We start from the raw sequence: 26,729 nt of genomic DNA on the forward strand, positions 1-26,729 counted from the left end.
TCACAGTGAACATCAGTTTAATGACTATACCTTACAAAACTTGTTAGTTGAATAAATCCATTGTGTGGTTTTGGTCCAAATTTGTTGGTAATAAAAAGATTAAAGAATAACGATGGTCTCATCCTTAAAATATAATAGCTGGTCACATTCTTTCTCCTAAACAAGATTGTTGCAGCTGCTGCTAAAAATGATATTAGAAACCATTATACATCCATCAGACAGGGTGAACATGGACAATATGTGTTCATTATGTAAACATTTTCAGAGGCAGACTTATGAAATATAGGATCCTCCAGCATTCACTTAATTAAAACATCTAGCACATGCAGTAGTTGGTAAATGGTAATCCTGAACTGAAAGAGATTTATTCCATGGAAAAATACTGAGTTGGTGTCACAAAGTTATTTCTCAAACAAAAGTGTATCACAAATGAAACATGACACATTAAAGTAAACATCACTTCTTTTTTTCTTTGCTCAAAATAAAGTTTTGTACTGTACTGTACTGCTGTACAACCTTTGGTTTGTATTGTGTTAAAATGCATGATTTTCTTGAATCCTGTTTGGCTGCCACCTGTCGCCTTTGCTTCAATCATCTGGCAGCAGTGGGGAGGCCTCTGTTTCTGGGCTACAATAATTTAGGGGTTTTCAGCCACCACTTAAGCACAGAGTTTACTCTCTTCTATAGCTTACTTTGCTGAACTTTCACAGCATTTAACATATTGTGCAAACATGCCCTCTCATTCATCATGGCCTCACACAAAAAAAGGCTAGTATGACCCTGCTTGTTGTGTTATAGTAGCACATACCGGTTGTACTGGTGTACATCCTATTAACGCTTGTGAGATGACAAATTATGAGACCATTAGTTTTTTTCACATTTAACACAGCACAAAAGTCTTTATTCTCAAGCATGTCCGAAAAAAGTCTTTCAACCAAGAATCACTGTCTTTCACTCGGTGAGCTCCTGCAAAGTAGGCCGTGCTTCTAATTTCGACTTGACGTCAGTGCTGACCATAAAAACGTTGTTGTCGTTGATGCTGTTGGAGTTGTGGCATAGGTTAAAGCCGAGGCACAGACAGCGCATCTGCTTTACCTCCCTTTTGAAGCTCTGGCTGAAGATGTAGTAGATCAAAGGATTGTATACGGTGGAACTCTTTGCAAACATGCACGGGAGGAGAGTGACTTCAGGTGGGATGGTGCTACTGTCACGGAAAATAGACCACAGGCTTACCATGGCATAGGGCGCCCAGCAGGCTATGAAGCCTACACTGATGAGCACAGCGATCTGCAATAGAACAGGAAGATGAAGTCAGTAAATTCCTCTCAAGATCTTTGAAAAACAAAAAACCTGTCTTGATCTACCAAAATGTGCCTGGCAACATGTACACTACAGGTGTGAGTGCAAAGATTGTTTTTGTTGTTCTCATCCTGAAACCTGTTTGTGTTTGTTTGTTTAGATTGTACAGGGCTGCAGGAATGTCCACCAGAGCAATTGACCCTTCGCTAAGTCCACCCTCTGGACGCAGACTGGCCAGTCATAAATTAGCATTGGGTCGGCTCAGACCAAGGTCTGACAACAACACAGCTGCGCTCCATTGACTCTAATGCAGTCGTTTCAGATGTCCTTCATTTTCAGGCTGGTTCACCTCCACATCCACCATCTTCACCTGTCTGAGACCAGCCATCTGAGGTCACAACAGGTACCGACTGATTCTTTGGGGGAACTGTGACCACATTCTTTCGCTTTCTAGTCACGTGAAATCCTAATAAATGTCTTTTTTCAAGATAGATCTGCACATTTTAGAGTTTCCTTTAATTGTTACCATCCCAGGGCACACCTGTGTAGTAATCATGCTGTTTAATCAGCATCTCTTTGTTGTCTGTAGCTTATGGCAGCCCATGCTATAACCCTACCGCCACCATGGGGCACTCTGTTCACAAGCTGACATTAAAGGGATAATGCACCCAAATTTTTTTTTTAAAAAAAATCAGCCATTATCTACTCACCCATATGCCGAGGGAGGCTCAGGTGAAGTGATGGAGTCCTCACATCCCTTGCGCAGATCCCAGGAGAGAGGGGCTAGCACCACAACTGCACACTTAATGGCTGACGGTGCCCCAGATTAAAACATCCAAAAAACACATAATTGAAACCACAGAATATCTCCACACTACTTGCATTAGGTGGAGTTTTGTTGCTAGCCCCTCTCTCCTGGGATCTCTGCAAGGGATGTGAGGACTCTAAAACTTAATCTGAGCCTCCCTCGGCATATGGGTGAGTAGATAATGGCTGAATTTTCACTTTTGGGTGCACTATCATTTTAACAAACCGCTTTTCCCACCCAGCACTGTGAAAACCCAGATTCATCTGTGAAGAGGACACTTCTCTAAAGTGCCAGGCGCAATCGAGCATGAGGAGTTGCACACTCAAGTCAGGTTAAAGCCCTGGTGAGGACTACAAGCAAGCAGAGAAGCTTCCCTGAGATGCTTTCGGACAGTTTGTGAAGACATTTTTCAGTTGTGCAAACTGATTGTTGCATCAGTTGTCTGAGTGGACGATCTTGCAGGTGAAGATGCTGGATACGGAGGTCATGATCTGGTGGGGTTACATGTAGGGGTGTCAAATTATCGCGTTAATTGCGAATAATTAATTACAGCCATATTTAATGCGCTATATTTTTTGATCGCGTTAATCTCATTTTTAATCACTAACTTTACTGTTTCTCTATGCCACAGAGTTGCCTTTTATAAAATCTGTCTTTAGGCATACGATTGGGCTTCTTTGTGCTTGAGTTGTGGGAGAGCTGCAGAGCTACAGAGCAGAGCCCAGCATCAGCATTTTTGACTGTCCCCTGCAGTGGTGGTCTGCTCACTCAGGAGCCTATGAAAAGCTGTGTGCCCTAGCACGTAAGTATCTGACCTCCCCGGCAACCTCCGTGTAATTTTCAGCTGTCCTGAATCCTGAATCCTGCTCTGATTGTCCCGAAAATTACACTAGAGCAGAGTCTGGAGTAGTTATTGCCCGATAAAATATTAAAAACTGATCATGGTGGTTGACTTGTCATGCAGCTACCACTGGCTGCACATTGGCTGCAGCAGTTCCTACATAAGTTATGGGTGTTGTAGTTTGAAGAAGAGAAGACAGGGCAAGTTGCAGCCGCAAGGACAGGGAAAGCGCAGGCAGCCACGAGAAGGAGTGATTTGCACGTTGCAGTGCAGCCTCTTGTTCTAACTGTTCAAAACTGTTCTATAAACTGATACAGCTGTAACGAATGTACCAGGTGTCTTTCATTTTGTTAGCTTTTATTTTTATTAACTTTAAAGGACAAGTGCACTTACATTGATCACTTCCATGAAATAAAACGAGAAATTGGAAATGAGGAAAATAATTTAGAAAATTGTTAAAATAAAATTAGGGAACTGATCACAGATGTATTGTTTCTGTGTGTTTTTACATCTATTGTTGCGTTAATCTGCAGCTATGCTTTTAATGAAGCTGACATGTCATGACAGTCAAGCACCCCCTGGTGGTCGAGACTGAAGGTTGCAGCACTCTTTATTGGGACTAATCTCAAAAACAATAGAATGTAATGGCTAGGTGTACTGCATCTGTGTTCAAGTGGGTTATTGTTGAAAACAATAATTATGACTTTATAAAACCACTTTTTGTAGTATATATCAATCTTTTAATCATCTGCCACGATAATGTAATGAATTTAAATGAAAATACCTCAAGCTGAGGGCTTTTCTCTGCAATTTTGAGATGAGATTAAAAAAGAGATTAATTAGATTAATTAATTACAGATCATAATTAATTAATCTCTCCATGTTTTTAATCTCTTGACAGCACTAGTTACATGTAGTCTGCTGTTGTTAGGCCAGTTGGATGCACTGCCAAATTCAGGGAAATTACATAGGAGACGTCTTATGGAAGTGAAATCAACATTCAGTTCATGGGCAACAGCTCCAGTAGACACTCATGCAGTCAGCATGCCAATGGCACATCCCTTCAAACCTTGCGACATCTGTGGCATTGAGTTGTGTGATCACTCTGCACATGTTAGAGTGGCCTTTAATTGTGACCAGCCCAGTACACACCTAATGATGTTTAATCAGTTTAATCAGCCTGTGATATGCCATAACTGTCAGGTGGATGGATTATCTTGGAAAAGGAGAAGTGTTCACTAACAAGGATTTAAACGAATTAGCGACCCAAATTTGATTGAAATAAGTCTTTTGTGTGCATAAAAAACTTAAAATTTTTAGTTAAATCTGCGATAAATGGGAGCAAAAACAAAAGGTATATAGGACGTGTGTCTGAAGCTAATTTCCAGCCCTGTACAAACTTAGCAAACTAATGGATGCAACACATTTCAGGATGAGAACAGCTAACTTTTCAGCTAGTTTTTGTTCAGTGCTTTATATTTGTTGCATTCGTTTTCCTTATGAAACAATGTTTACCTGTGTTAACATTCTGTTCTTATATGAACCTCCTCTACTGCAGCTGTGTAGCAGTTGATTGCCTTAGCAGCTACCCCTAGGTATATGTATTAAATAAAACAAACTTCGAAAGGTTTTCCTCTGTACTAGTGATTCTCAACCAGGGTTACTTATACAGTAATAGCAATAGCAAAGGACGACTAGTGTATTACTTGTATTACATAAGCAGGAGGGTTTGCATTTGCAGTATCGAGCAACATGCTGTTTCATAATGGCCATTTAATGATCCTTAAATAACAGACCACCGTCTGTATAATCAAGAACCATTCAACTCAGTATTGAAGCCCCAAGGACAAACGGGTGTAGAATTATAGAGCTGTCTCATCATGATGAGCGACTCACCACTAACAGTCTTCGATGGAGCTTGACGATATTGGGGACTCGGTTGCTGTTGTTCATTGACTTTTTGTAGGTGAAATAGAGTTTGAAGGCGATGCCAAAGTAACAGAAGATGATGATGATAGTAGGCATGAGGAGGTTGAAGGAGAACATGGTGATGACGAAAGAGAAACCCTCATGTTTCATTTCTCCCCAGGCAAGAGAGCAGGACAGACCAAAAGGCTCCGGGCCGTAACGTCCCCAGCCCAGGATGGGTAACATAGCCCAGATCAGAGCATACAGCCAGGTCCAGATGCACAGCATCTTTGTCTTCTTCCAGCTGATTTTCTCATCTGCAGAGGGACAAAGAAAGATTGGTTGTTCTCTTGTTTTTTTTGTTGCTTAAGCACACTGTACATTATAGACAGTTTCCCTTTTCAAGGCACTTATGTGGTGCAGCTTACATTATATGCAGATGAGAACAGTTATATTCCTGAATTTCTCAAAAATACATGCAGACTGTAAGTATCAAAGAAAAGTGCCCATATAATAGAGATGAAAACATACTACCGATGTAAGACCTGACTCACTGTTCAGCCCTATAGAAAACTGCACATACTGACAGCAGTTACATGAGGCACTTAAGATTCAACCCAGTTATTATTTCTTGAATGACATAGGTGGCATTTCTTGCAGTGATTGTGCAACCAAAACCAGTTATTTTTTGGCAACACATTGGCAGCATTTCTTGCAGGAAATGTTACCACCAAAACTGGTTGTTATTTTACAAGACATCGGCGGCATTTTCAGCAGCGATTGTGCAACCACAACCGGTTATTTTTTGGCAAGACACCAGCGGCAGTTCCAGCAGCGATTGTGCAACCAAAACTGGTTATTTTTTGGCAGCACATTGGCAGCATTTCTTGCGGGAAATGTTGCCAACAAAACTGGTTGTTTTTTAGCAAGACTATGGTGACATTTTCAGCAGCGATTTTGTAACCCAAACTATTTTTTTTTGTTAGCAAGACATCAGTTGTATTTCCAGCAGCAATTGTGCGACCAAAACCTGTTGTTTTTTAGCGAGACATTGGCTGCATTTCCAGAAGTGGTTGTGCGACCAAAATTGGTTATTGGCAGCATTTCCAGTGGCAAATGTTAGCACCAAAAGTGGTTGTTTTTTTAGCAAGACATCAGCGGTATTTGCATCTCCAGTAGGGATTGTGCCATCAAAGCTGGTTCTTTTTAGCAAGACATCCCAGCATTTCCAGCAGCGACTGTGCCTCCCAAACTGGTTGTTTTTTAGCGAGACATTGGCAGCATTTCTAGGTGAGACTGTGGCACCAAAACTGGGTATTTTAAGCCAAAACTTGATCTTTTCCTAAAGTGTTTATTGTGGACTCTTTGATAAGATATTCTACATGGTTTAGTAATCTGGTGGATAGCATAATGGATGTGAGATGATTTTGCAGGTAAGCAGGTTTGCATGTTTTAACAATAGTATTTTGAAGCCCTTGTGAGCATGAGAGGTTTTTTTTTTTTTGATGATAAAACATCCAGCGGGTCTTCATGAGGAGTTGTCCATTACTTTGTAACATGTTACTGTTGTCTTCTTGTCCCCAGGCTGATGTAGACTTTGTCTTACACACTCTGTTTTGCTCTTGCGTGCTAATTATACCTGGTGTACACCCACAGGCATATCTGCATATGTGGAAATGTACATTATATATGCATGTGGGTGTACTCTGTATGTGTTTGTGTTGTATATTTATTCAGACCTCCTTGTAAGACATTTGACCACACACCTCTTACTGTCTTCCACCTGACTCTTCAGAGGTGTTTTGCGTAGTGTCATGGTCTGGAAATTGTGCTGATGATAGTTTTATTTCTGAAACAGTCACTAAGATGACATTATATGCGTCTGCAGAGGTCCTCAGTAATTTGCCAGAGTGTGGGCCTTTTTTTCCCTATATGATAGCACTGTTCAACTTAGATACACCCACCTGATACCACTTTTCATAGGCCTTGAGTCAAGTGCCTGAACCTCCATGCTGTTAATAACTACATCTCCAGCCTGCACTGTCAAAGCAGTCTGTTCATCTCAGGCACAGAGCTGCAATCATGTTTGTCAGTAAGAGAAAGGTTAGCTGTCACAACAGTATGTTCTGATATATGTTCAAGTGTCAGGGCACAGAGTTAATAAGAGAGCCTGGATGGAAATATACTCAAGGTGTCATTATCTGGCAGGTAAATATCAGGGTATAGCCAGCGGCTAGTTAGCTTTTCTTAACATAAAGACTGGAAACAGGGGGAAACAGTCTGGCTCTGCTTTAAAGGTCACAGAATTTGCCTACCAGCATCTCTAAAGTTCACCAGTAACACATCATATCTAATTTGTTTGTTCACACAAAAAATAAAGCGCAAAAATGTAATTGTGGTTTTAGGAAGGGCCACACTGTAACTAACCTTACAAGACAGAGCTGGGCCTAAACTCCTAGACTTTATGCTAAGCTAAGCTAACCGGCTGTTGGCCATAGCCGTATATTTACTGGACGAGAGTGGTATCAATCTGTCCATCTACGTCTCAGCAATAAAGCAAATATGCGCATTGCTCAAAATGTCAAATTACTGCTTTAAAGAGATACTTTACCAATTTTCAATCAGCTTTGTGTCATTACAATGTGGGTAGTTTGTGTAAATGAGCTGTGGTAAACTTCCCTCCATCTTAAGTGCCCACTGCTCACTTCGCACCATCCAGCGCATTTTCTCTGGCTCTTTGGCTTCTGCTCAATCTACGGATTGTGCTTCCTCACATTTGTATGCCAGCTGCCATGGACACAAAGAGTGTAGAAGTACATCAAGAGAGGAAGCTGCCCTTCTTAAACTCAGATTACAAACAGTAAAACTAGGCAGTGCTGATTAAATATAAACCAAGACTGTTACAGCATTGCCTATTTCTTGCCTAAAATGTTTTCAGACACATATTTTAGTGCACTGTTAAGCTGTGATCATAGAAGTTTAATAATAACAACTAGATACCAGAACCCAGGATGGTGCCTGTTCAATCCAGTGGAATTGCTCGCCTGATGTACACAACAAAAAACAGTTTCTACAGTTCCTTGGATTTGGGTTTACTTCCAGGGTATGCAGCCCACTTAATATGCACTGTAGTGTTTCTCATGACAGCTCTGCCCACAAGTTCCTGCTGGGCTCATGGTCTTTAAATTGACGATGTCACCGATTTTTAAATCACTTTTCTCGTCTCAAGGAGAGTTCGACTAATATAAAACCTTAATGGATTAAAATTCATAATAGCAATAGAGATAGCGCTTTTAGCACTTCTGGTTCTCTCGTCTAAAAGTCAATATGTTTTTTGAATGGGATTTCGGTAAAATGCCTCAAATAAGGTCTGTGGTTAACAAAAGCTTAAGCGAGTTTCAGGTTTTGTTCTACGACATAAAACACGTCAGTAAATACCCTACTTGTGAATTTTGAACCTTTTACGTGTCGTAAAAAAGGTGGTTGCTAACAAGTTGCTCAATACGACTACAAACCCTGTTGGGGACATTAAACGTCATCACCCCCGAACAGGCGAGAGTGCTGGCAGTCCGCCATTACAGCTTCTTATTTAGCTTAAAAGTCCGATTTCCCCATTATACAATGTTTTTAAAATAAAGCGGCCGAAATCAGTTGAAAGCTTAGTGGCGATGACGTCAAGAGTCATGCGACCGTCCGTTAAAGCCTAACGTTAGCTTTTTATTTCTGCCGATTGCATTTAAGCTTCAAATGCGGTATGAAAGGTGTTCATATGTGAAGATTATCTCACTGAACAAAACCTGTACGTATCATAAACTTGTGTTAGCCACAGAGCTTATTTTCTGACATAATCCAAAACGCAATGTAAAAATCACATTCACTTTCTCTTCCGGGAACCAGTGCGATGCTAAACTTCCGGGTTTTGACGTCAGCCCTGGCACACTATATAGTGTTTCGATACAAGAAAGTGAAGTATCGATTCTTTTATTACATAACTTATTTTTATTGTGACTAAAAATTAAACTGTGGTAGAACACTAGAATAATAAACTCAGTTGCTTTTTCAGTCCACTAGATAAGTTTTGTTGCAATAAAAATGACTGACATTAGATGAACAGACTGAAACCTTATCAGATCAAACAACGTTTACAAAGTTTTCCTTTGGGGACACAATTTGCAGTTGAAAAACGGCATTAAATCGCAGTGCTTTGCAATATATGTTGTTGAACTACTCAGTACATTGCAAAATCGCAATAGTATCGTATCATGGGGCCTCTGGTGATTCCCACCCCTATAATTGACCTTGATTTCTGCTCGAGATGTCCCGTCAACAGTTTTATAGACATCTCTTCTACAGTGGTGGTCTGTGTGGAAAATGCTTTTTGGGCTGCAAGTGACCACTGGGAAAAATTGGAAACGAGACTGAGCGGCATTCCTGAGGGCCTGGCTGTAATATGTGAGTTGTGAAAAGGGATTGGCCACATACTGTTACCCGTATTGTGAAAATGCAGGCCTCAGATCAAACTAGGCAGTGTTGATGAAATATGAACCAAGACTCTGTAACTATGTTGCCTATTTATAACCTAAAATGTTTTTAGAAACATATTTTAGCTCACTGTTTATTTGTAATAGGAGACTGATTGTTGCCAGTCAACTGCGCCATCCATCCAGCCAAGTTTTATACCTCTTGAGCAAAAGCAAATGTCACAGCCTTTCCCCTGTTTTCTCTGGTCATGTAACACCAGTCTAAAAGTATTTGCGTCTTTCTACTGTATGGACAGGACCATCTCCCCAGCAGTTAAATACTTCTTGACATTGAATCATACTTAGCAATAACATCTCATGACAAGGCAGAAACTAAGTCACCCAGAGATGCAGAAGGCTACCACACGTACTTGGAATGCTGTTCAAACAAAGAAGTATAATAATTATATTGATTAATAAGCAAAAACTAATAGAAATATTATTGTTTGAGGTAGTAGTAGAAGAAGTATAAGCAACCAATTCCGGTCTTCCATGTGAAGTAGATTTGGGTTTTTTTAACCTTTCTGAAGTGCAGGTTTTGGGTATATTTTATATACAGTTTTTACTTTGGTGGCTTTTACTTGATACCACCAGGCATCAGGTTTGGTGGGGTACAATTAAGTTTTAACACTAAAAGGTTTTACCACCTCTGCTTGAATCATCCTTTGCCAAAGGAAGAGTCACCCCTTGAATAATGATAGCATTGTCTCTTGGTCTTAGAGCATGAAAAATAAGGTTAAAAGTTGCTGCATAACATTTGCATCGTCATTATGATCTCCAGATGCTAAATTTGAAAATATCAGGTAGCATTTTATCAGTGTTTCTAACCCCCGAATTACTCACCAGGCGAGTGCAGATTGAGGGCAACAATGAAGCGCACTATGGCCAGGATAGTCAGGTTCATGATGCTGGCGATGCCAAAGAAGAACCCTGCCAGGCTGTAATATAAACAGGTAACATCGCCCCCGATCCAGTGGTGGTTCCAGGCAGAGGCCACGGACAGAGGGTACATGGTGACAGCTGCTCCCAGGTGTGTCACTGCCAGATTCACGCTCAGCAGCTCCGGCGGCTTCATCCTTGACGACCTTTTAATTGCCATGATGAGGACCAGCAGGTTTCCCACAATGGAGAGAACAGCTGTGACGAGCAGGAGGAGGAAGAGGAGGAGACAGATGGTATGAAAAGAGGGGTGCAAAGTAGTTTGAGTGAACAGTGATGGTCAATTCACAAAATGCCTGATTCAGGTGTTCTTCGGTTTTCTTTGCTTGGTAGTGTTATCAGATTCCTGTTCTGTGCTGGGTGATGCTGTTCCTTTAGGCAAACCTCAAGGGATAGATAACCAAACCCAAAATAACACAGAGTCTTAGTTTGCTTACTTATATAGAGTGGGTTTGAGGGAGTTTATGTTTTTCCAAGCACAGTTATGAGCTCATTCTCCCTCATGGGACAGGCTGCTGACGGGACAGGCTGCTGACAGGCCAGGGGCAGGCGAATGACACATCTTGTTCAGGGACATAAGTCGTCCTCCCCCCTCCACCCAACCCAAGTCCTCTGTTTGTTGTGGACACTCCTTAACTTGATGCATCCAACATAAAACACCTTGTGCTCCTGCGTTGACTGAAAGTCAGGTCAAACAAAGAATCAATACACACTCACCAAACATAATGAAGTGTGTAAGAAGGGGTAGAGATCATGTGTGTGATGTACGTAAGGGCGAGTGAAAGTATAAACAAACACAGGGTGGAGGTTGCCTGGGAGCCAAGAGTAGGAGCAAGTACTCAGAAACACTAATGTAACATCTGCTCTGAGGCTTCTGTTACAGGTTTGGATAAAGACCCTGAACTCTGCCGACTGTCAGCCTGCAAGAATGGCTGAAGGCTCAGCCAAATGATTACAAATAATATACAGCAATAACTTATGAATAGTTAGAGACAATATACTTATTTTTTTTTTTTTTTAAGATGGGGTATGCAGTTTTCTGGAAAAGGCAAAAAAGGCAGAATTTGACAATACACCTAACTCCTGCAGCTCTCCCCTCTCTGTCCTAAGCCCCTCCCACCAGACGACCACAAGCATATGCAGACACTTCATACAGTAACCCAGCGTTTCCAATACATTGATTTATTTAAAATCTTATGTCATTGTAGAGTTTAGCTCAGCTCCCCATTGCCCCACTCTCTGTCTCTCTCTGTCTCTCTGTCTCTCTGTTTATCAGACAACAAATTAAAGAATTAGCTAGCTAGCCACCCCATGGTCCCTTTGCCCTGCTCCCCACCTCTGTGGACTGCTTCCCAGGAATAAAGAGGGCAACAGCTACAGAGATGGACCTTCCATCAGTGACTGGAGCGGCTTGAATTTGGCCAGTACAAACACACCAGCCAGGTTTGAGGGGGCTGGTGGGCAGCGGTAGCACTAGGTCTAATCTGTGTGTTAATAGGATCACCCTCTCTCTAAAATGACCTGTGATTTGACAAAGTGTCTGTCACAGGCTAGATTTTCTAAAGCCAGAAGCGGAATACAAGGGGATGTGCATGCATGTCATTTTCACAGCTTATTACTGGACTGTCACTGGTGGCCTGCGTTGTGGGTGAGAATGACAGAGATGCAATTCCGACAACTTCAGGCAGCCGCCGTCCAAAAGTCCAAGCAGACCGCACCAAACGCACTCCTTGATCGCCTGAGCGGATCCTGCACTTTTTATCCAGCACCCCTGCTGTCACCCTCCAGCATCGCAGCTCAAGTTAGACTGCGCATGTGCAATCCCCCCATGTTTGACCCTGTGTCTCAGCCTTCTCTTGAATAGCCTTGCTGTATCTTAGCATAGGAAAGGACTGGAAGCAGAGGAAACAGCGAGCCTGGCTCTGTCTAGAGGTAACAAAATCCATCTGCCAGCACCTCTGAAGCTTACTTACCAACATCATGTTATATCTTGTTTAAATGACAAGCAGAGACTCCAGAAAGTTACAGCACATGGCTGAGAAATAGTTGTCTCCTTAACCCCCTTAAAAATACAAGTTGGTATTTTTACGTTATGTACAGATCAAATGAGATATGAGGTGTTGATTAATGAGCCAGTATGCTTGTTTACTCCTTTGGTCAGAGTCAGGTTGTTTCCCCGTTTCAAGTCTTATGGCTAAAATACACGTGGCACGGACATGACACGTCTTGTAGGCTGGGAGAGACATTAGAAGGCACTCAGTGCAGGGCTATTTTATTTTTTTCATCTCTAACAGAAATGACTGGAGAGGATGTTATCTCATCAGCCCTTGATAAGTTAGAAAGTAGAACAGGTCTCTTGTTGTTTGGAGCAGGAAATTGGTAAATTGCTAACACTACTGCTACTAAAGCTCTCACAGTGAGGGGGCTTGACATCGTCCATCAACCTGACACAGGAAGGTTATGGTGGCATATTAGATATAGATTCGAGAGGGGCAGCCCCAGTGTCTGATACTGAAACTCAGAAGATGAAGACAGCACAGAGGGAACTGAGTGCCCCTGTTACGTCTTTAAAATTTTATAGGTAATTTTATCTCAGCCCACATGGCGGTCAGTGATGGAGCACAACCCTGGGGACTTAAACCTCTACATTGAACATTTGCTACTGCATTAGCTTTTTCTGCTGGTCACACCGGCACAGTAAAGACTGTACGTTCTAGGACATTTTTCAATTTAGACTTGACTTTTAACAGTGGATATTATTTTTTGCCCATATCTCTCCCAAGGCTTTCAATCAAACGTGGTTTGGTGTACTGCATGAGTTCATGAAACTCAATACTTTTCTGACACTTCACAAGCAAAAAAGAATTTTCCGAGCTTAATTTTCCAGCACCCATTGAAATGCTTCAAAGGTTTGGTAACTGCCCCTATCAGCAAACCGGAATAGCATTTACACTAATTATTGGACTCTGCCATTGTAAAAGTTGAAGGGGAATACCACCTAAATTAAAAATTGCTAAATGTTTTTTTCAGTGGCCTGGAAATGTTCAATTTATATTTGTGAAGATGAGCTACTCCCTCTTAAAACCAAAAAAAAGGTGGGTCTCAAACTTGTGATGTCAGTATGACGTCTGGAACATAGAAACAGAATGAATAGAAACAGTAAAAAATAGACATTGAACAGTACAAAAGGTCACTTGACAAGTACAAAGGAAAATGGTGATAGTTATTGGTTGTTATGGTGAAAACACGTCAGTAGTCTGACTCACTGGATGTAGACTGTGGCTGTAAGCCTACCTTTGGGCTGTTGCCTTCTGCTATCTACATGTTAGATTTTCCAAATCCCCTCTGCTATGGCAAACAACAACCTCCAAGCTAACGATTTACAAGCTGAAAATGGCAAGTTGGGACGAATGTTTGTAAGGCATGTCTGCTTTGTTGTTTAGGTGAATTGTTGTAAAAATTTACAATGAATTAAACAACTTGTGAACGCATCTCAGAAAAGCCCAGACTCAGTCTCACAGGACTCTGGTGCCAGGGGAACTGCCCATTGTTCCGACAGCCCATTGGTTCGACATCCCATTGTTCCGACCATATTAAACACATTGTTCCGAAGTCCGTTCTGAAAAAATCATGATGCCCTGTGGTTAAGGTCTGGTTAGGTTTAGGCACAAAAACCACTTGGTTAGGGTCAGGAAAAGATCATGGTGTGGGTTAAAATGAAAAAGAAAGTGACAAACACATAAGCCGTGAGCCTGCTCCGCCTCAAGCCTTTCCCAGCTGACCCAGAGCCGGTCGCAGCGCACCATACGCCCGCCATGAGCCGTTCAGCACCGCGGACAGTCGGACTAATGGGATGTCGAACCAATGGGCTGTCGGACCAATGACATGGACCCGGTGCCAGATGCTGATCTGTTTTCTGACAAGGCCAGCCAAGTTGAGTTGCTGCATCTTTTTACCCTGGCAGCGGCATGCGCCTATAACAGTGACTTCACTAATGTTCCCATCCATTTCACTTCACACAAGCTTCTGTGTTATCTTTATACTTATTTAACGCAATTATGTTATGCTCAGCGAGCCAATCTTCCAGGGTGTCAAGGGGTCTAGTGAGCTCCTCCAGAGCTAAAGTATAGTCATGCTTCACCTCTAGGGCACTGATGATGTTTGCCTTTTTAGTCAGCAAAAGTTAAATCACACAGCGATATATGACTTTTAATAGTATTTGTGGCATTTTCTTTTGCAGAGCCAGTTTCATGACAGTGCTTAACTCCTCACATGTAGATGTTCCACCAAGACAAATTCACTTTGCTGACTTTCAGCAAACTAAGACTAACTTGTTGACTCATTGTAAAACACTTAACACACTTTATTCAGACTTGACAGAAACAAAACAAATAAAACCATCCTAGTTAGTCTTGTTTGACATCTAGTTTGCTAGTCCACTGTTCCAACAATCCCAACAAACTCTGGTTTGATCCAAATAAACCCTGACTTACCAAACAAAGCCTGAGCCTCTCTCATTTACTACCCTGCATTTGTTGAAACATTTGTCAGTCTCCAACTCATTGACTGATTAATTGGCACTGGTAATTTAAAGGAGTGTAGAGTGTTATCAGTACTATCCATCTAAAGCTCAGGTCACTTTGTTTATGTTTTTACAGTTTCATTACACAACTGTAGTAAATATCTCACTATCACTATCCTTGGTCATATTTTCAATGGCTACAAATTACATTCAGTGACAAAATGAGCCAGAAAAGCGAGATATCAGAACAGAAATACAGAGAGTTAATGCTATGGAGACAACAGACCATCTGATCTCGTCACATTGGTGTGAACAGGCAGGTTTTCAAAAAAGTTGCAGACTGGTGCAGTCAAAATCATTGCAAGTTTCAGTTCGTCTCGTTGCAAATCTTTGATCTGAACTGGGCTTTAGATGTGAAAAAATGTTGATATTCATGTTGTTTATCCCCACTGTCAATCTCATCCTCTCAGTGTTTCAACAACCGTGTAATCAATGGCTACAAAAGAAACTAGGAAATAATAGTTAAGGTAACATATTAGAAGTAGAAGTTATAAGTTTATTGTGTCATTAATGCAAAACCTCACCTTAGAGAGTTCACAACTTGCCACAAGTCAGACTAATCACATGGAAGTTGATACGAAAGTTAGCCCGCTGTAATGGTTACAGTGGCAACAGTATACAGATTTGTTTTTCCTAGGATGGTAAAAGCATGACCCACCCTACTCTGCCTTACTGTGCCCATGATTGGTTTAGCCTGAAGTTCTTACCCTAACCAGTCTCACTCCTCTTGCCTAAACCAAACCAACTCAACCCACGATGGTAACAAGTATTAGCCAATCATAGGGAGAATTGCCATTCTAGGAAAAGAAAATTTGCCAACAGTACAAAAAGAATGGCCACCACTCTGACCATCTTGCAACATTGATTTGAATAGGCATGTCCGTTCTACTCTCACTCTATCTTTATTACCCATTTACCCAGAACACTCCCCAGGGTGCTCTCAGTGTCATCTGAAACATCTCTCCCAATTCTTGTCTATGGAGCAGCTCCAGACTTTATACTTGATGATGAAAAAAATATATGTTTCAGCGCTAGTTTTTGGATTTGGGAGAGAATTGTTCATGTTCACTAATATTTTTGGACTGTTAAAGACTTCAGGAGTAATGTATCATATTGAAAATGGGCGTAGTTCCCCTTTACATCTTTTTTGCCTAACCTGGGCTCTGTCAATAACAGATGTCAATTGGTGGCGTGAATGAAACACAGTTGTTAATACGCTGAACCTTCACCATCATAGCTCGAGGCTTTTCATGTCTAATAGGAGCCAGCCTGTAGCGCTCACTCTGTGTTGCCTAGCTTCAAGGTGAACCAGTTCAGCCACTGGTTTCATGAGGTGATGAATAATTTCTAAGCACTTTGAACTCTACAGTGCTGTTTTGTCCCGAGAGGGTAATTTGTCTTTCCAGGTGAAACTGTAAAAGGGGATTGTATTTCTAGATTTACTTGAGAGCTTATAGTCTGTCATTTCAATTAGACAGGCTTTTTACATCATTAGTACCACATTGCTTATTGGAAGGACATTAAATATATTTAATTAGCAGGTAAAACTTGAGTTTAAATGTGTGTTTTTGTACCCCCAACACTGAGACAGACTCATTCAGTCTATAACCTCCTTTGGTGTCATTATCTGCTTTCTCTGAACCATGCAGGAACAGCTGTGAGACTACTTTAGCACAAAGCCCAGTGACCCAATCACCTTCCAGATCGCTGATAATCAATTTAATGGAAGTGCAGCCGAGCCAATTGCTCTAACCATTTACTGCACAAAATTAAAATATAATCAGTGGGGACACTTCATGTGATAAATACCGTTTAGGTCTAAAAGAAAGGTAGGTCTTATCTCACTGAGGAGTAACCTACAGCGATGCAGACCTTAAAAAGCTTTGTTATATGCAGTGATAGAGTAAAATTATATTAAATTCAGAACCTGAGACTCTCACCAAAACATTAACGCTGCAATAAGCTTCCCAGGCACCAACCCAAATTAAGTCAAGGAAATCTAATTTCTTTAAGGTTAGCAGTGGTAATTAACAAACATTAATTATGTTTGACAGCAGGCTCCTCCTGGACAGGAAGGCAGACCACACACAGTCAGAAAGCACAAGTAAAATCAAGAGTATTAAAGGGGATCTAATATGCTTTACCTTCTCCTCTGTCATATGCGTAGTTTTACAATGTTGGATGTTCATATTAAATGTAAAAATGTAAAATAATGATGTAAACGTTTGTAAAAGTAATTCCTGTGAGCAAAAACTTCAGACTATTCTGAATACTCATTTTTCTACTTTGAAGACAAGCTGAGATCAGCTCATGAGAGATTTCTTAACATGGTCATTTGCTCCAGGCATGCTACTGCAAGTGATTGCATTACATAGCCTGCGTTGCTACAACTAGCTCCATGCTAAATTAAGGGAAACACGTAATCTTGGTAGCTTGGTGTTGCTAATATCGCCCTGATTTTGGATCATATCCCCGCTGGAACATGGCTGGTTTTGTTTGTTTTTTATTGGTGGTTTTTGATGATCGAAAGGGCCGCTATACTCCTTTATATTCATTCCCCAGCTGCAAGATCACAGCTACATGTAGCTTGGTAGTTGATGTTAATTTCTCCCTGATTTTCGATCAGATTCTGGCTGGAACATGTCTGGTTGTAAAGATTTGGGTCTAGAAGCTTTTATTGGTGATTTTTTGTTATGGTAGAAAGCGCCACAATACTCTGTTACAGTTGTTCCCCGGCTACAAGCTCACTGGTACATGTAGCTACACACTAATATCAGGAAAACATACAATCATGGTATCCAGTGTTGTTAATATTTCACCAATTTTGGTCCAGATTCCTGCTGAAACGTCCAGTTGTGAAGATTTTGGTTCAGAAGCTTTTATTGGTGATTTTCTATGATAGAGAGGGCCGCTATACTCCTTTATAGTCATTCCCTGGCTACAAGATCATAGCTACATGTACTGCAGCTACATGCTAACATCAGAGAAACATAATTTTGGTTGATGGTGTTGTTAATTTCTCCCCGATTTTGGATCATATACCTGCTGGAACATGGCTGGTTGTGAAGATTTTAGTCTAGAAGCTTTTATATTGGTGATTTTTCATTGTAGAAAGCACTACTATATTCGTTACAGTCTTTTCCCGGCTGCACAGGCTCAGTGCAACATGTAGCTACATGCTAATGTCAGGGAAACGTGTCATCTTGGTTGCCAGTGTCTCCCTGGTTTTGGATCAGATTCCTGCTGAAACATGTAAGGTTGTGAAGACTTTGTTTCAGAAGCTTTTATTGGTGAATATTTATTAAGTATAAATTGCTGCTATACTTAGCTCAACTGCTGCGTATAAAATTAGTCGCATGATCGGCACTGCTTCTGCACTGTGTGGCCCATATAGCGGGAGCACAAGAGACTTCTGCCAGCCGAGCCTGTTACTTCCAGCGCATTGCTAACTTTAATGAGGATAAAATGATTTACTCGTGTTGCTCTTCTAGACTTTCCAAAAGTTATCGGACTGAATGGATCAAATTCTAATGGTAAACTTAGTTGCAGGGGTTGTGACGATCAAAAAAATTTATCCACTGATTTGCCACTTTCACAATGTGAGTCTATGGGAAAAAGTCTTTTTGGGCCCCATGGCATCAGGTGACAAACTTGGAGGGTGTAACTCCACTTTGTTTGGCCACTACAAAAACTGACTTCAAAGTCTGGTGCACTTCCTGGGTACCTAGCAGAAACCAATTCAGAAGCAGACTGGGCTTTATCAGGAGAGGCACTTGCTAATATGTAGTGTGAACGCAGGTATATTCAGGCAGATAGTATGAGGACACTTAAGTGTTTTTTGAACATTAAAGCATGCAAACATGTTCTCGTAGAACTCTAAAAATACAAGTAGACCATAAACTGAAAATGGGTATAATAGGTCCCCTTTAATTAAATCCAAGCATAATCATGAGGTGTGTAAAGAGGGCACAGATCGTCTTAAGTAAGTTATGTCTGTATGGGTGGGTGAAAATGTGTGAGTTTTTAGAAGGCACAGCTGCCTGGTGAAGCAGTCATAAAACAGTAATTTTACACTAAAATAGAAAGATAAAGGAGTCAGATGAGGTTGCTTTCTTCATCCTAATCTTAACAGGGCTCAATAATGGTCAAATGGTACAATATTGACTGGAAAGGGGTCACATGAGAGATGGGTTGAGTGAAGGGAGCAGTGGGGGAGGAGTGGAGGGTAAAGGATGGGAGATTGACACGTAAACAGATGGGTGTTATCTGTTTACGTGTCAATTTCCCATAGATAGATAGATATAAAATTACACAGATTAAGATTTTACACGGAACATACATAATCCCATACAAACAGAACAAGATGAGCCCTCAGATGTCAGATATGTGCTGGCACGGCTGTGGAAAGAAAGGATCTTTGATGCATATGTTATGGAATTGTCCAGAAATAAGGAAATTTTGGGAAAGAGTCCAAAAATGTCTAAGCTTAATTGTAAAAAATGATGTAACAATATGCCCCAAAGTGTGTTTATTGGGAGTTAAAATGGATGGTGTAGAATCTAGTGTAATACAACAACTGTTGACGTTGGCATTCCTCTCTGTGAAAAGGATTATACTCATGAATTGGAAAGTACGGAAACCCAACTGCTTTTGTTTGAATAACTGGCTGAAGGACTTTACAGAATTAATTATGATGGAGCGTGCAGCTTCAGTTCTACAGGATATGCATGAACGAGATGACCTAGATGGACTTTGGACACTTATTAAAAAATACTTAAATATAAGAAATGCAATCCAAGAATAAATGTAAATGATAAAGCCAGTATAGGAATACCATGTGTTACCATGACTCCAGTGTCCCCCCTGAGGCAGGCAGAGACTTGCATACTGGACCCCATTATTGCCTGTTACAAGTCAGGGATATTGACACTGTGTATAATATTGGACCTGAGGGACTGTATGCAAATTATTAGGGAGTACAGAGGGTTAGAAAAGGGCTGGTGTATTGCTGTTTCTCTTTTGCAGTTTTGTTAATTATATAAATAGTTATATAAAAAAGACAACTTTCACTCATGCCATGGTTCATAAAGGCACACGTTGCTATATGCAGGGGACAACTCTTCTGACTCTGTATTTTGGTTATGATATTAGGATATTATTGATATGAGGTGATGATATTACGCAGTGGTTAGCACTTTACCTCACAGCAAGGGGACTCCCTGTTCAGCATGGGTTTTCTCCGGGCTCTCCAGCTTCCCGCAGATGTGAATGCTAGTGTGAATGGTTGTCTGTCTCTATAGCCACTTTCCCACTGCACCAAAAAACCCACCAACACCTGCAGCGTCTGTTTTTTGTATGTAATGGGAAAGTTTAAAATCAGCAATCACACTCAGGTCAAATGAGTCTGAAGTAGTCATGAGTAATTACTGGGTATTTATTGGCTTTGGCTCCGATCAGCAGTGATGCAAACACAACACCTGGGTGAACACGCTAATTTTAGCCCCTTTACCTGCAAGATGCAATGACGCGCCACCTCAGAATACTATCCTTCTCCATCCATGCAGCGCTTGAGTGTCATTCCAAATTTGTTGGCACTAGCTGTTCCCTAGCCTGTCAGTGACGTCGGACTTGACACATACAGAAAGAAAGGCATGCTCATCCACTGCAGAACTGTGTACACAGCTCAAGTCAACTTGCAATGGGAAAGGATTCTATCATCTATTTGTAGTGGGTTTTCTTGTGTTTAAAACCCCTGCGTACATGCGCTAATTTTCATGGAAAAGGGTTTACGTCAGCCCTGTGATAGTCTGGCGACCTGTCCAGGGTGTAACCCGCCTCTCACCCAGTGTCAGCTGAGATAAGCTCCAGCCCCCTGTGACCCTGAATAGGATATGTGGTTACAGATAATGAATGACAGAGGTTTCATTGAGATGTTAAGGTTGAAACTGGGGTACACAATTAAGCAACTTTTACTTATATCACGCTGTTACATTATTTTGACTTGTTCTGAAGTTTGGTGTTGTAGTTTTTCTTAGTCAAGAGGAGGGTTCACCGTAAACATTAATTACCCTGGGGAGGTTCTTGTTTTTTGTTTTTTTTTACAGCCATGTCACCCAAAAAAATGTCAGCATTGTACGTTTCTGCAAAATACAGATACGTTGCATATGTACATTTCATACGTATCAACATTTCTTAAGTGATGTAGTTTATAAGATGACTTAGTTCTCAGGCAGGCTGCTCTCTTGCACTGTTAGTAGGTTTTCCTACAAAAAGCAATGTACCAAAATTCAAGTCAAGTCAGTTCAGACCAGCAGAGCGTGGCTGCAGTTGGATGGGTCACAAAACCCAGGACTTTCCCCAGGAGAAACTATAACAAACCCTCAGAACCATATGAACTTAGAGTGAACTTTGAGTCACTTTCAGGTATGTCCTCACCATGTTTCTTTTCCCAAACCTCACCACAGAAACTTACCTAGCCTAAACCAAACCTACGTTTATGTTCATATGTAAGTTTCTGTTAAGTACATAACGTCATTCATGGGGCACTAATTCCTGGCATATCTTACCAATAGTTGTGTGTGCATTTTTGTAGGGCTGTACCCAAATATTCGGATATTCGAATATTCGTTTCTATGGGTAGGTATTCGTTATGAAAATTTGGTATTCGATATTAGTTTTTTAATTTACTTTTTTAGTCTTTTTGTTGTTGGTAAATGTAGGTTATCAATAAAAATCAAAGTTTTTAAATTGCACTGTTAAAAATGTGAAAATATAGTATTGCCTACCAACGGAGCTTGTGCATGGCACACTTGAGCGCATCCGTCTGAGGTTGTGGATCAATGCCAAGTTTTACCACTTTATCACTATTCCCTCTAACTTGTAGCTGTTTTTTTCGTTATCTTTTGAATTTAATATGAATTATGGAACCGTTTTTGTCAACGTTTGTTTCCCCTGTTTTGTACAATAAATTATTGTTTAAAGTTTCAACAAGTTCCTTTTGGAGTGCATAACACAAGTGTGTTTTGAAAACGGCCGCGGACTGTCACCTGCTCAACGCATCGGTACCTTCGGATGCCATGACAGTAATAGCCAATAATGTCAAAATATCATTTACAGACCGATTTAACAGACGATCACTGCTGCCTGACCCGCAGGTCCATTTGCGGGTCCCGCGGGTTACGGGTCGACCCACGCATCACTACTCAGCTCAGTCTATAAGGCTGTACACAACAGTAAGGCTATAGACATTATATTCTATTCAGGCCGGCAGAACCAGCAGCGCATCGGCTCTAAAGTGCACGGCACTGCTGATTAACCATTTTATTGCAGCACAGAGTGTCTGCCAGCAACCAATTACTTGCAGAGGCTTCCTACAACTTGTTTGAACGGTTCCGGTTTAATCAGAAGACAAATTAAACAGGATGACTAGCCAATGTGAAAATCAAAAGAAAGCATAGAATAATGTACTGAAGGAGACTGTTGTGCCATCACATTTTTTTGTGGTTTGAGAGCAAAGATCTGGTCGCCGCTGTGCAACCCTCACTCAGTATGATATTTTTTCTGCCTGGTGTGACTATTAGTTTCATCATTACACATTTGTGTCATTTGTGCAACGCATCTGAGAAGCAGCTTGCCTCATCTTGATGACCTGAGCCAGAGCAATCATGTTAATGCTGACATACCACTCTATTTTGCTGCTAATGAGAGGAGTAAGTGTTATACATCTGTCCTGATTAGGCAGCAGAGAAGTGAAAGAAGACGAGATACGTAATAAATTTAACCCACTCATTGACACTCATCTACAAAGCCCTAACAAGGTGGGAAATCCTCGGTAATCTCTTTTTTCCCCTTTCCTCTGGAGTTATTTTTGCTTGCATTCTTTTTATTTTCTCCCAACACCCTCTCTCACAGTTAGACTGACACATACCGACACACTACAACGGGTCAACTAACACCAAATCCTGCTTTTTTTTTATCGCAAACATACCTTATTACTAAAAATATCTGGTCTTATAACAATGGTGTCTTGCTGCACAAAATGCTTCCTCTAAGGTTTTTTACACAACACATCTTATGTCATCTTGGATGTTGTCGTATTGCACCAAAAAGAGAGAGGTCACAGGAGCAATGAAAGATAAGATGAGTACTTAAAAATGTAATAATCTTTCTGTTCATGATGTTGAATCTGTTGATATTTCTATTTACGAATCATGTATTTTAAAGTCCAATGCACTACAAGGACAGAATCAACGTCTTAGTCTTTGTAGTGGATAACAAAGAAATGAGCACAGATAAACTGCAGATGTGAACTGAATGTCAACGCTCATCCAGGGTGTCCACACCAACTCCTTTTGCCCATTACAGGAAACAAATCACTTGATAGTTTGGAGGTTTTATCACATGATGGATTTTTTTTAATTGCATTGCTCCAAAGATTCTAGATCAGGGTCAGTTGTCTGTTTGTTTTTTTGACAAATTTACACCCACACTCAGTGTGTTACTTCAAAGCCCCTTTCATCCATCTTTCATTATGCTATGTAAATCTATCAATCTGCCTTAGGTTGTTCAGTGGATTTACTGCCTTATAATAAGGTCAGACGCCGTGTGTGGAATAGCAGTAGGATGGCTGCAAGTGTCTGTCATCCCAGCTGATTACTACCACTGCTGGATCTTAGTGGCTTTGTAAGATGAGAGCACCCGTGGAGGGAGAATGTCAGCGGTCGCAAGCTGCAGGAATCATACTGTCTGTTGATGAGAGACAAATTTTCAAATACAGTGTCATATTTAAAATATCTCCCAGCATGCTCAAATACCTGCTGTGAGTCATTGTTCACCAACTTGCCCCCTTCATAGTGCACATGGAAGGTGTCAGTGTTACTTTTCATTCTACTAATTAACTCAATTATAGCACTATATATAGATCATTGTGCCGTAATATGTTATGTCACAGGTTATGTATCCTATAGGGATAAAGGCTGCACTCCTACATATGGACTCCATATGTTTCAGTTACTTTGGAGGACATTACAGATCAAATGTTCAATGATGATGACATTTATAGGAAGTGTTACATATTATATGCTCAAGATAACAAATTGGCAAGAAAATTCCCAGCCCAGTAGCCCCAGTCAATGATTGCGTCATATGTTTCATGCATATGTAATAGTTCAGAGTACAGGAGGGGATGGTAGATGGCATAACACCTAAGTGAGATGGCTGCCAAGCAGCAGACAGCAGCAGACCACTGTTAGAGACCACAGAAAGCAGGTATTCTTTAATAATAGTTTGGGACATGTCCAGCCATGTTTGTAGTGACAAAAACTGGTCTTTTTTAACAATGATTCTTAACATTTACACTTGTGTTTGTAGTGACCAAAGTGGGCATTTTTTTAATGAGATTTCAGGACATATCCAGCTGTGTTTGAAGCCACAAAAGCAGGAGTTTTTAATGTCAGGTTAGGACATGTTCTGCCGCCGTTTTTTTTAAATTCCAGGAAATTTCCAGCTAGGTTTTAGAGTGACAAAAATGTTTTGTTTTGTTTTGTTTTTTTTTAAAAAAAAAAAAAAACAACAGTTCGGGAAGAATGCAGCCATGTTTGTAGCAACAAAAATGGTTATGGTGATGAAACGGTATTTTTTAACAAGTCTAGCATTGTTTGTAGCGACCACATTAGGTATTTTTTAACAAGAGTTTGGGCCATTTCCAATTGTGTTTGTAGTGACAAAAGCAGGTATTTTTTTAAAGAGAGTTTGGGACTTATCCGGCTGTCTTTGTGGCAACAAAAACTGGTCTTTTTAGACGAGAGTTTGAGACATACTTAGCTGTGTAGCAACAAGAGCAGATATTATTTTTAACAGGGGTACAGGACATTTCCAGCAGTGTTTGTAGCAGCAAAAGCAGGTATTTTTCAATAAGAGTTATGGACCTTTAAAGCCCTGTTTGTATTGACAAAAGTAGATCTGTTTGAACTACAGTTGAGAACCAGTCCAGCCATGTTTGTAAGGTCAAGAGTCGTTATGTTTCCAGCTGTGTTTGTAGCGATAAAAGCAGGTGGAGAAAAGTTTTTCAGTGACAAAAGCAGGTATTCTTTAATAATAGTTCTGGACATTTCCAGCTGTGTTTGTAGCAACAAAAGTAGGTCTATTTAAATGACAGTTTGGGACCAGTCCAGCTGTGTTTATAGTGACAAAAGCTGGTATTTTTAACAAGAGTTTTAGACATTTCCAGGCGTGTTTGTAGGGACAAAAGCGAGTATTTTTTGAAGATATTTCGGGACATATCCAGCTGTTTGTGGTGACAGAAGCAGGTGTTTTGAACAATAGTTTAGGACAGTGTTTCCCAACTGGTGGGTGGTGGTTCGAAAGTGGGTCAAGTTTGTAAAAAACACTTTATTTTTTAAACATTATTCCAGACATTTCCAGCAGTGTTTGTAGTGACTAAAGCAGATGTTTTAAGCCAAAATATTATGTTTTTGTAACCCTAACCAAGTGGTTTTGGAGCCTAAACCTAATCACACATTAACCACAGCGTTGTCACAACATAAAACTGTAATTTGAACCGTAAAGTTGAAACATATTCTCAACATATGAAACTTACAAATGTTTGCAGAGAACATACAGTACCATCATTTATTCCACCGAGGGGCTGCAGGGTTGTGTTCAGATTATGTCAAGTCACTATTGCAATCCTTTTTCCATTTTACAGGCTCTTTTGAGAAATCTGAAGTACGAATTTGTTACTGATATTTAATGATTCTCAGAATGCTGCTGTCAATCCAGCTCCTGCTTGTAGTGTTTGGTGAAACATTGTGATAACTGTTGCTTTCATGTCCCTATCATACATTGCTTGTGTTCTATGTTTTCTAATGGACTCTGACAATAAAGATGAACTGACTGATTCTGAATATTTGAAACGGTTTCAATACTCATTTCTGGAGGAACTATAAACCACCCCAGCTGCGTTTTCTTGCTTTATCTTATTGTTAATGTTTTCTGCATTCATCCGTCTTTACTCTGCCACTAACCAAGATAATACTGGAGGCTTGTTATATTTATCTTCTATTAAAAATATTTAACTTGTACGCCATCAGTGTCGAATATCAGTGTTTTCCGAGGTACCTGTTGTATCACACCGCAGTGTCTCCCCACAGCAGGATTAATCGGGTGCACACACCCACCACACGAACCTGCTCCCCGCCTCACTTTGGAAACACTTGACAAATATTTCTAAGTGTCGTCTTTGAGTTTTAGAGGAGGGATAAGACGATAGAAAATATTAGACGGCAGAGACTTCTCTCACTTTACCCTCTTTATGCGTAAAGTTTAGTCACCAGCCTTCTTGGTCAAATGTGCGTAAAATGGAAAAGTGCAATTTAGTGCTTTTTAGTCCAAGTCTCCAAGTATATTTCACTCAAGTGTAACTGAGCCAGCAGTGGTAGTAACCCTCTGCTCGCTATGGCATTTAATTACATCACTTAATCGCAGCATTACGCGCCGCGTTAAACTCACCTATAACAAGCAAATAGCAGCCCGTGCCGATGTCCATCGCTGGTGACAACGTGGAGGCGTAAATATCCATTAGAACTGTGATCAGTGCAGGCAAAAATGATAACAGATTAAAAGAGATCCGGATGGAGAAGAAATCAAAAAGTGCCGCTGTTGATGCGCTCCGGCGTCAGATCCATCTGTTCTCAAGTAGGGAGCTGAGACACAAGAGGTCCTCAGGGCGCAGCGCAGAGCGCTGCTTGCGTCCTCTGCTGCAGCTGAAGCCTGTAGCTTGTGTAAGGTGCGTCTTCACGGACATAACGTCCAAGGGGAGGGCTACCATCCAGT

General features: G+C 40.8%; 1 protein-coding gene across 1 annotated transcript; it reads right to left on the reverse strand.

Moving 5' to 3' along the window:
* On the reverse strand, positions 1–26,709 carry opn8b (opsin 8, group member b). Its single transcript, XM_033648366.2, has 4 exons — positions 26,406–26,709; positions 10,220–10,513; positions 4,845–5,173; positions 1–1,287 (listed from the first exon to the last, which is right to left on the reverse strand). Exons 1-4 carry the CDS (start codon positions 26,473–26,475, stop codon positions 952–954), a joined length of 1,029 nt encoding a protein of 342 aa, XP_033504257.1. The 5' UTR covers positions 26,476–26,709; the 3' UTR covers positions 1–951.
* Between the last annotated feature and the right edge of the window lie 20 nt (positions 26,710–26,729).

Source organism: Epinephelus lanceolatus, chromosome 13 (genome assembly GCF_041903045.1).
Source record: "Epinephelus lanceolatus isolate andai-2023 chromosome 13, ASM4190304v1, whole genome shotgun sequence".
Lineage (NCBI taxonomy): Eukaryota > Metazoa > Chordata > Actinopteri > Perciformes > Serranidae > Epinephelus > Epinephelus lanceolatus.

What these genes read in the sequence shown, in the direction of transcription:
- opn8b (XM_033648366.2), bottom strand. Translation starts at nt 26,475, where the DNA reads ATGGATATTTACGCCTCCACGTTGTCACCAGCGATGGACATCGGCACG. An exon ending in CTGCTATTTGCTTGTTATAG is followed by an intron (nt 10,514 to 26,405) that starts GTGAGTTTAACG and finishes TGCTCGTCACAG; the next exon opens with CTGTTCTCTCCATTGTGGGA. An exon ending in TCCATCGAAGACTGTTAGTG is followed by an intron (nt 1,288 to 4,844) that starts GTGAGTCGCTCA and finishes GTTCTATTGCAG; the next exon opens with ATCGCTGTGCTCATCAGTGT.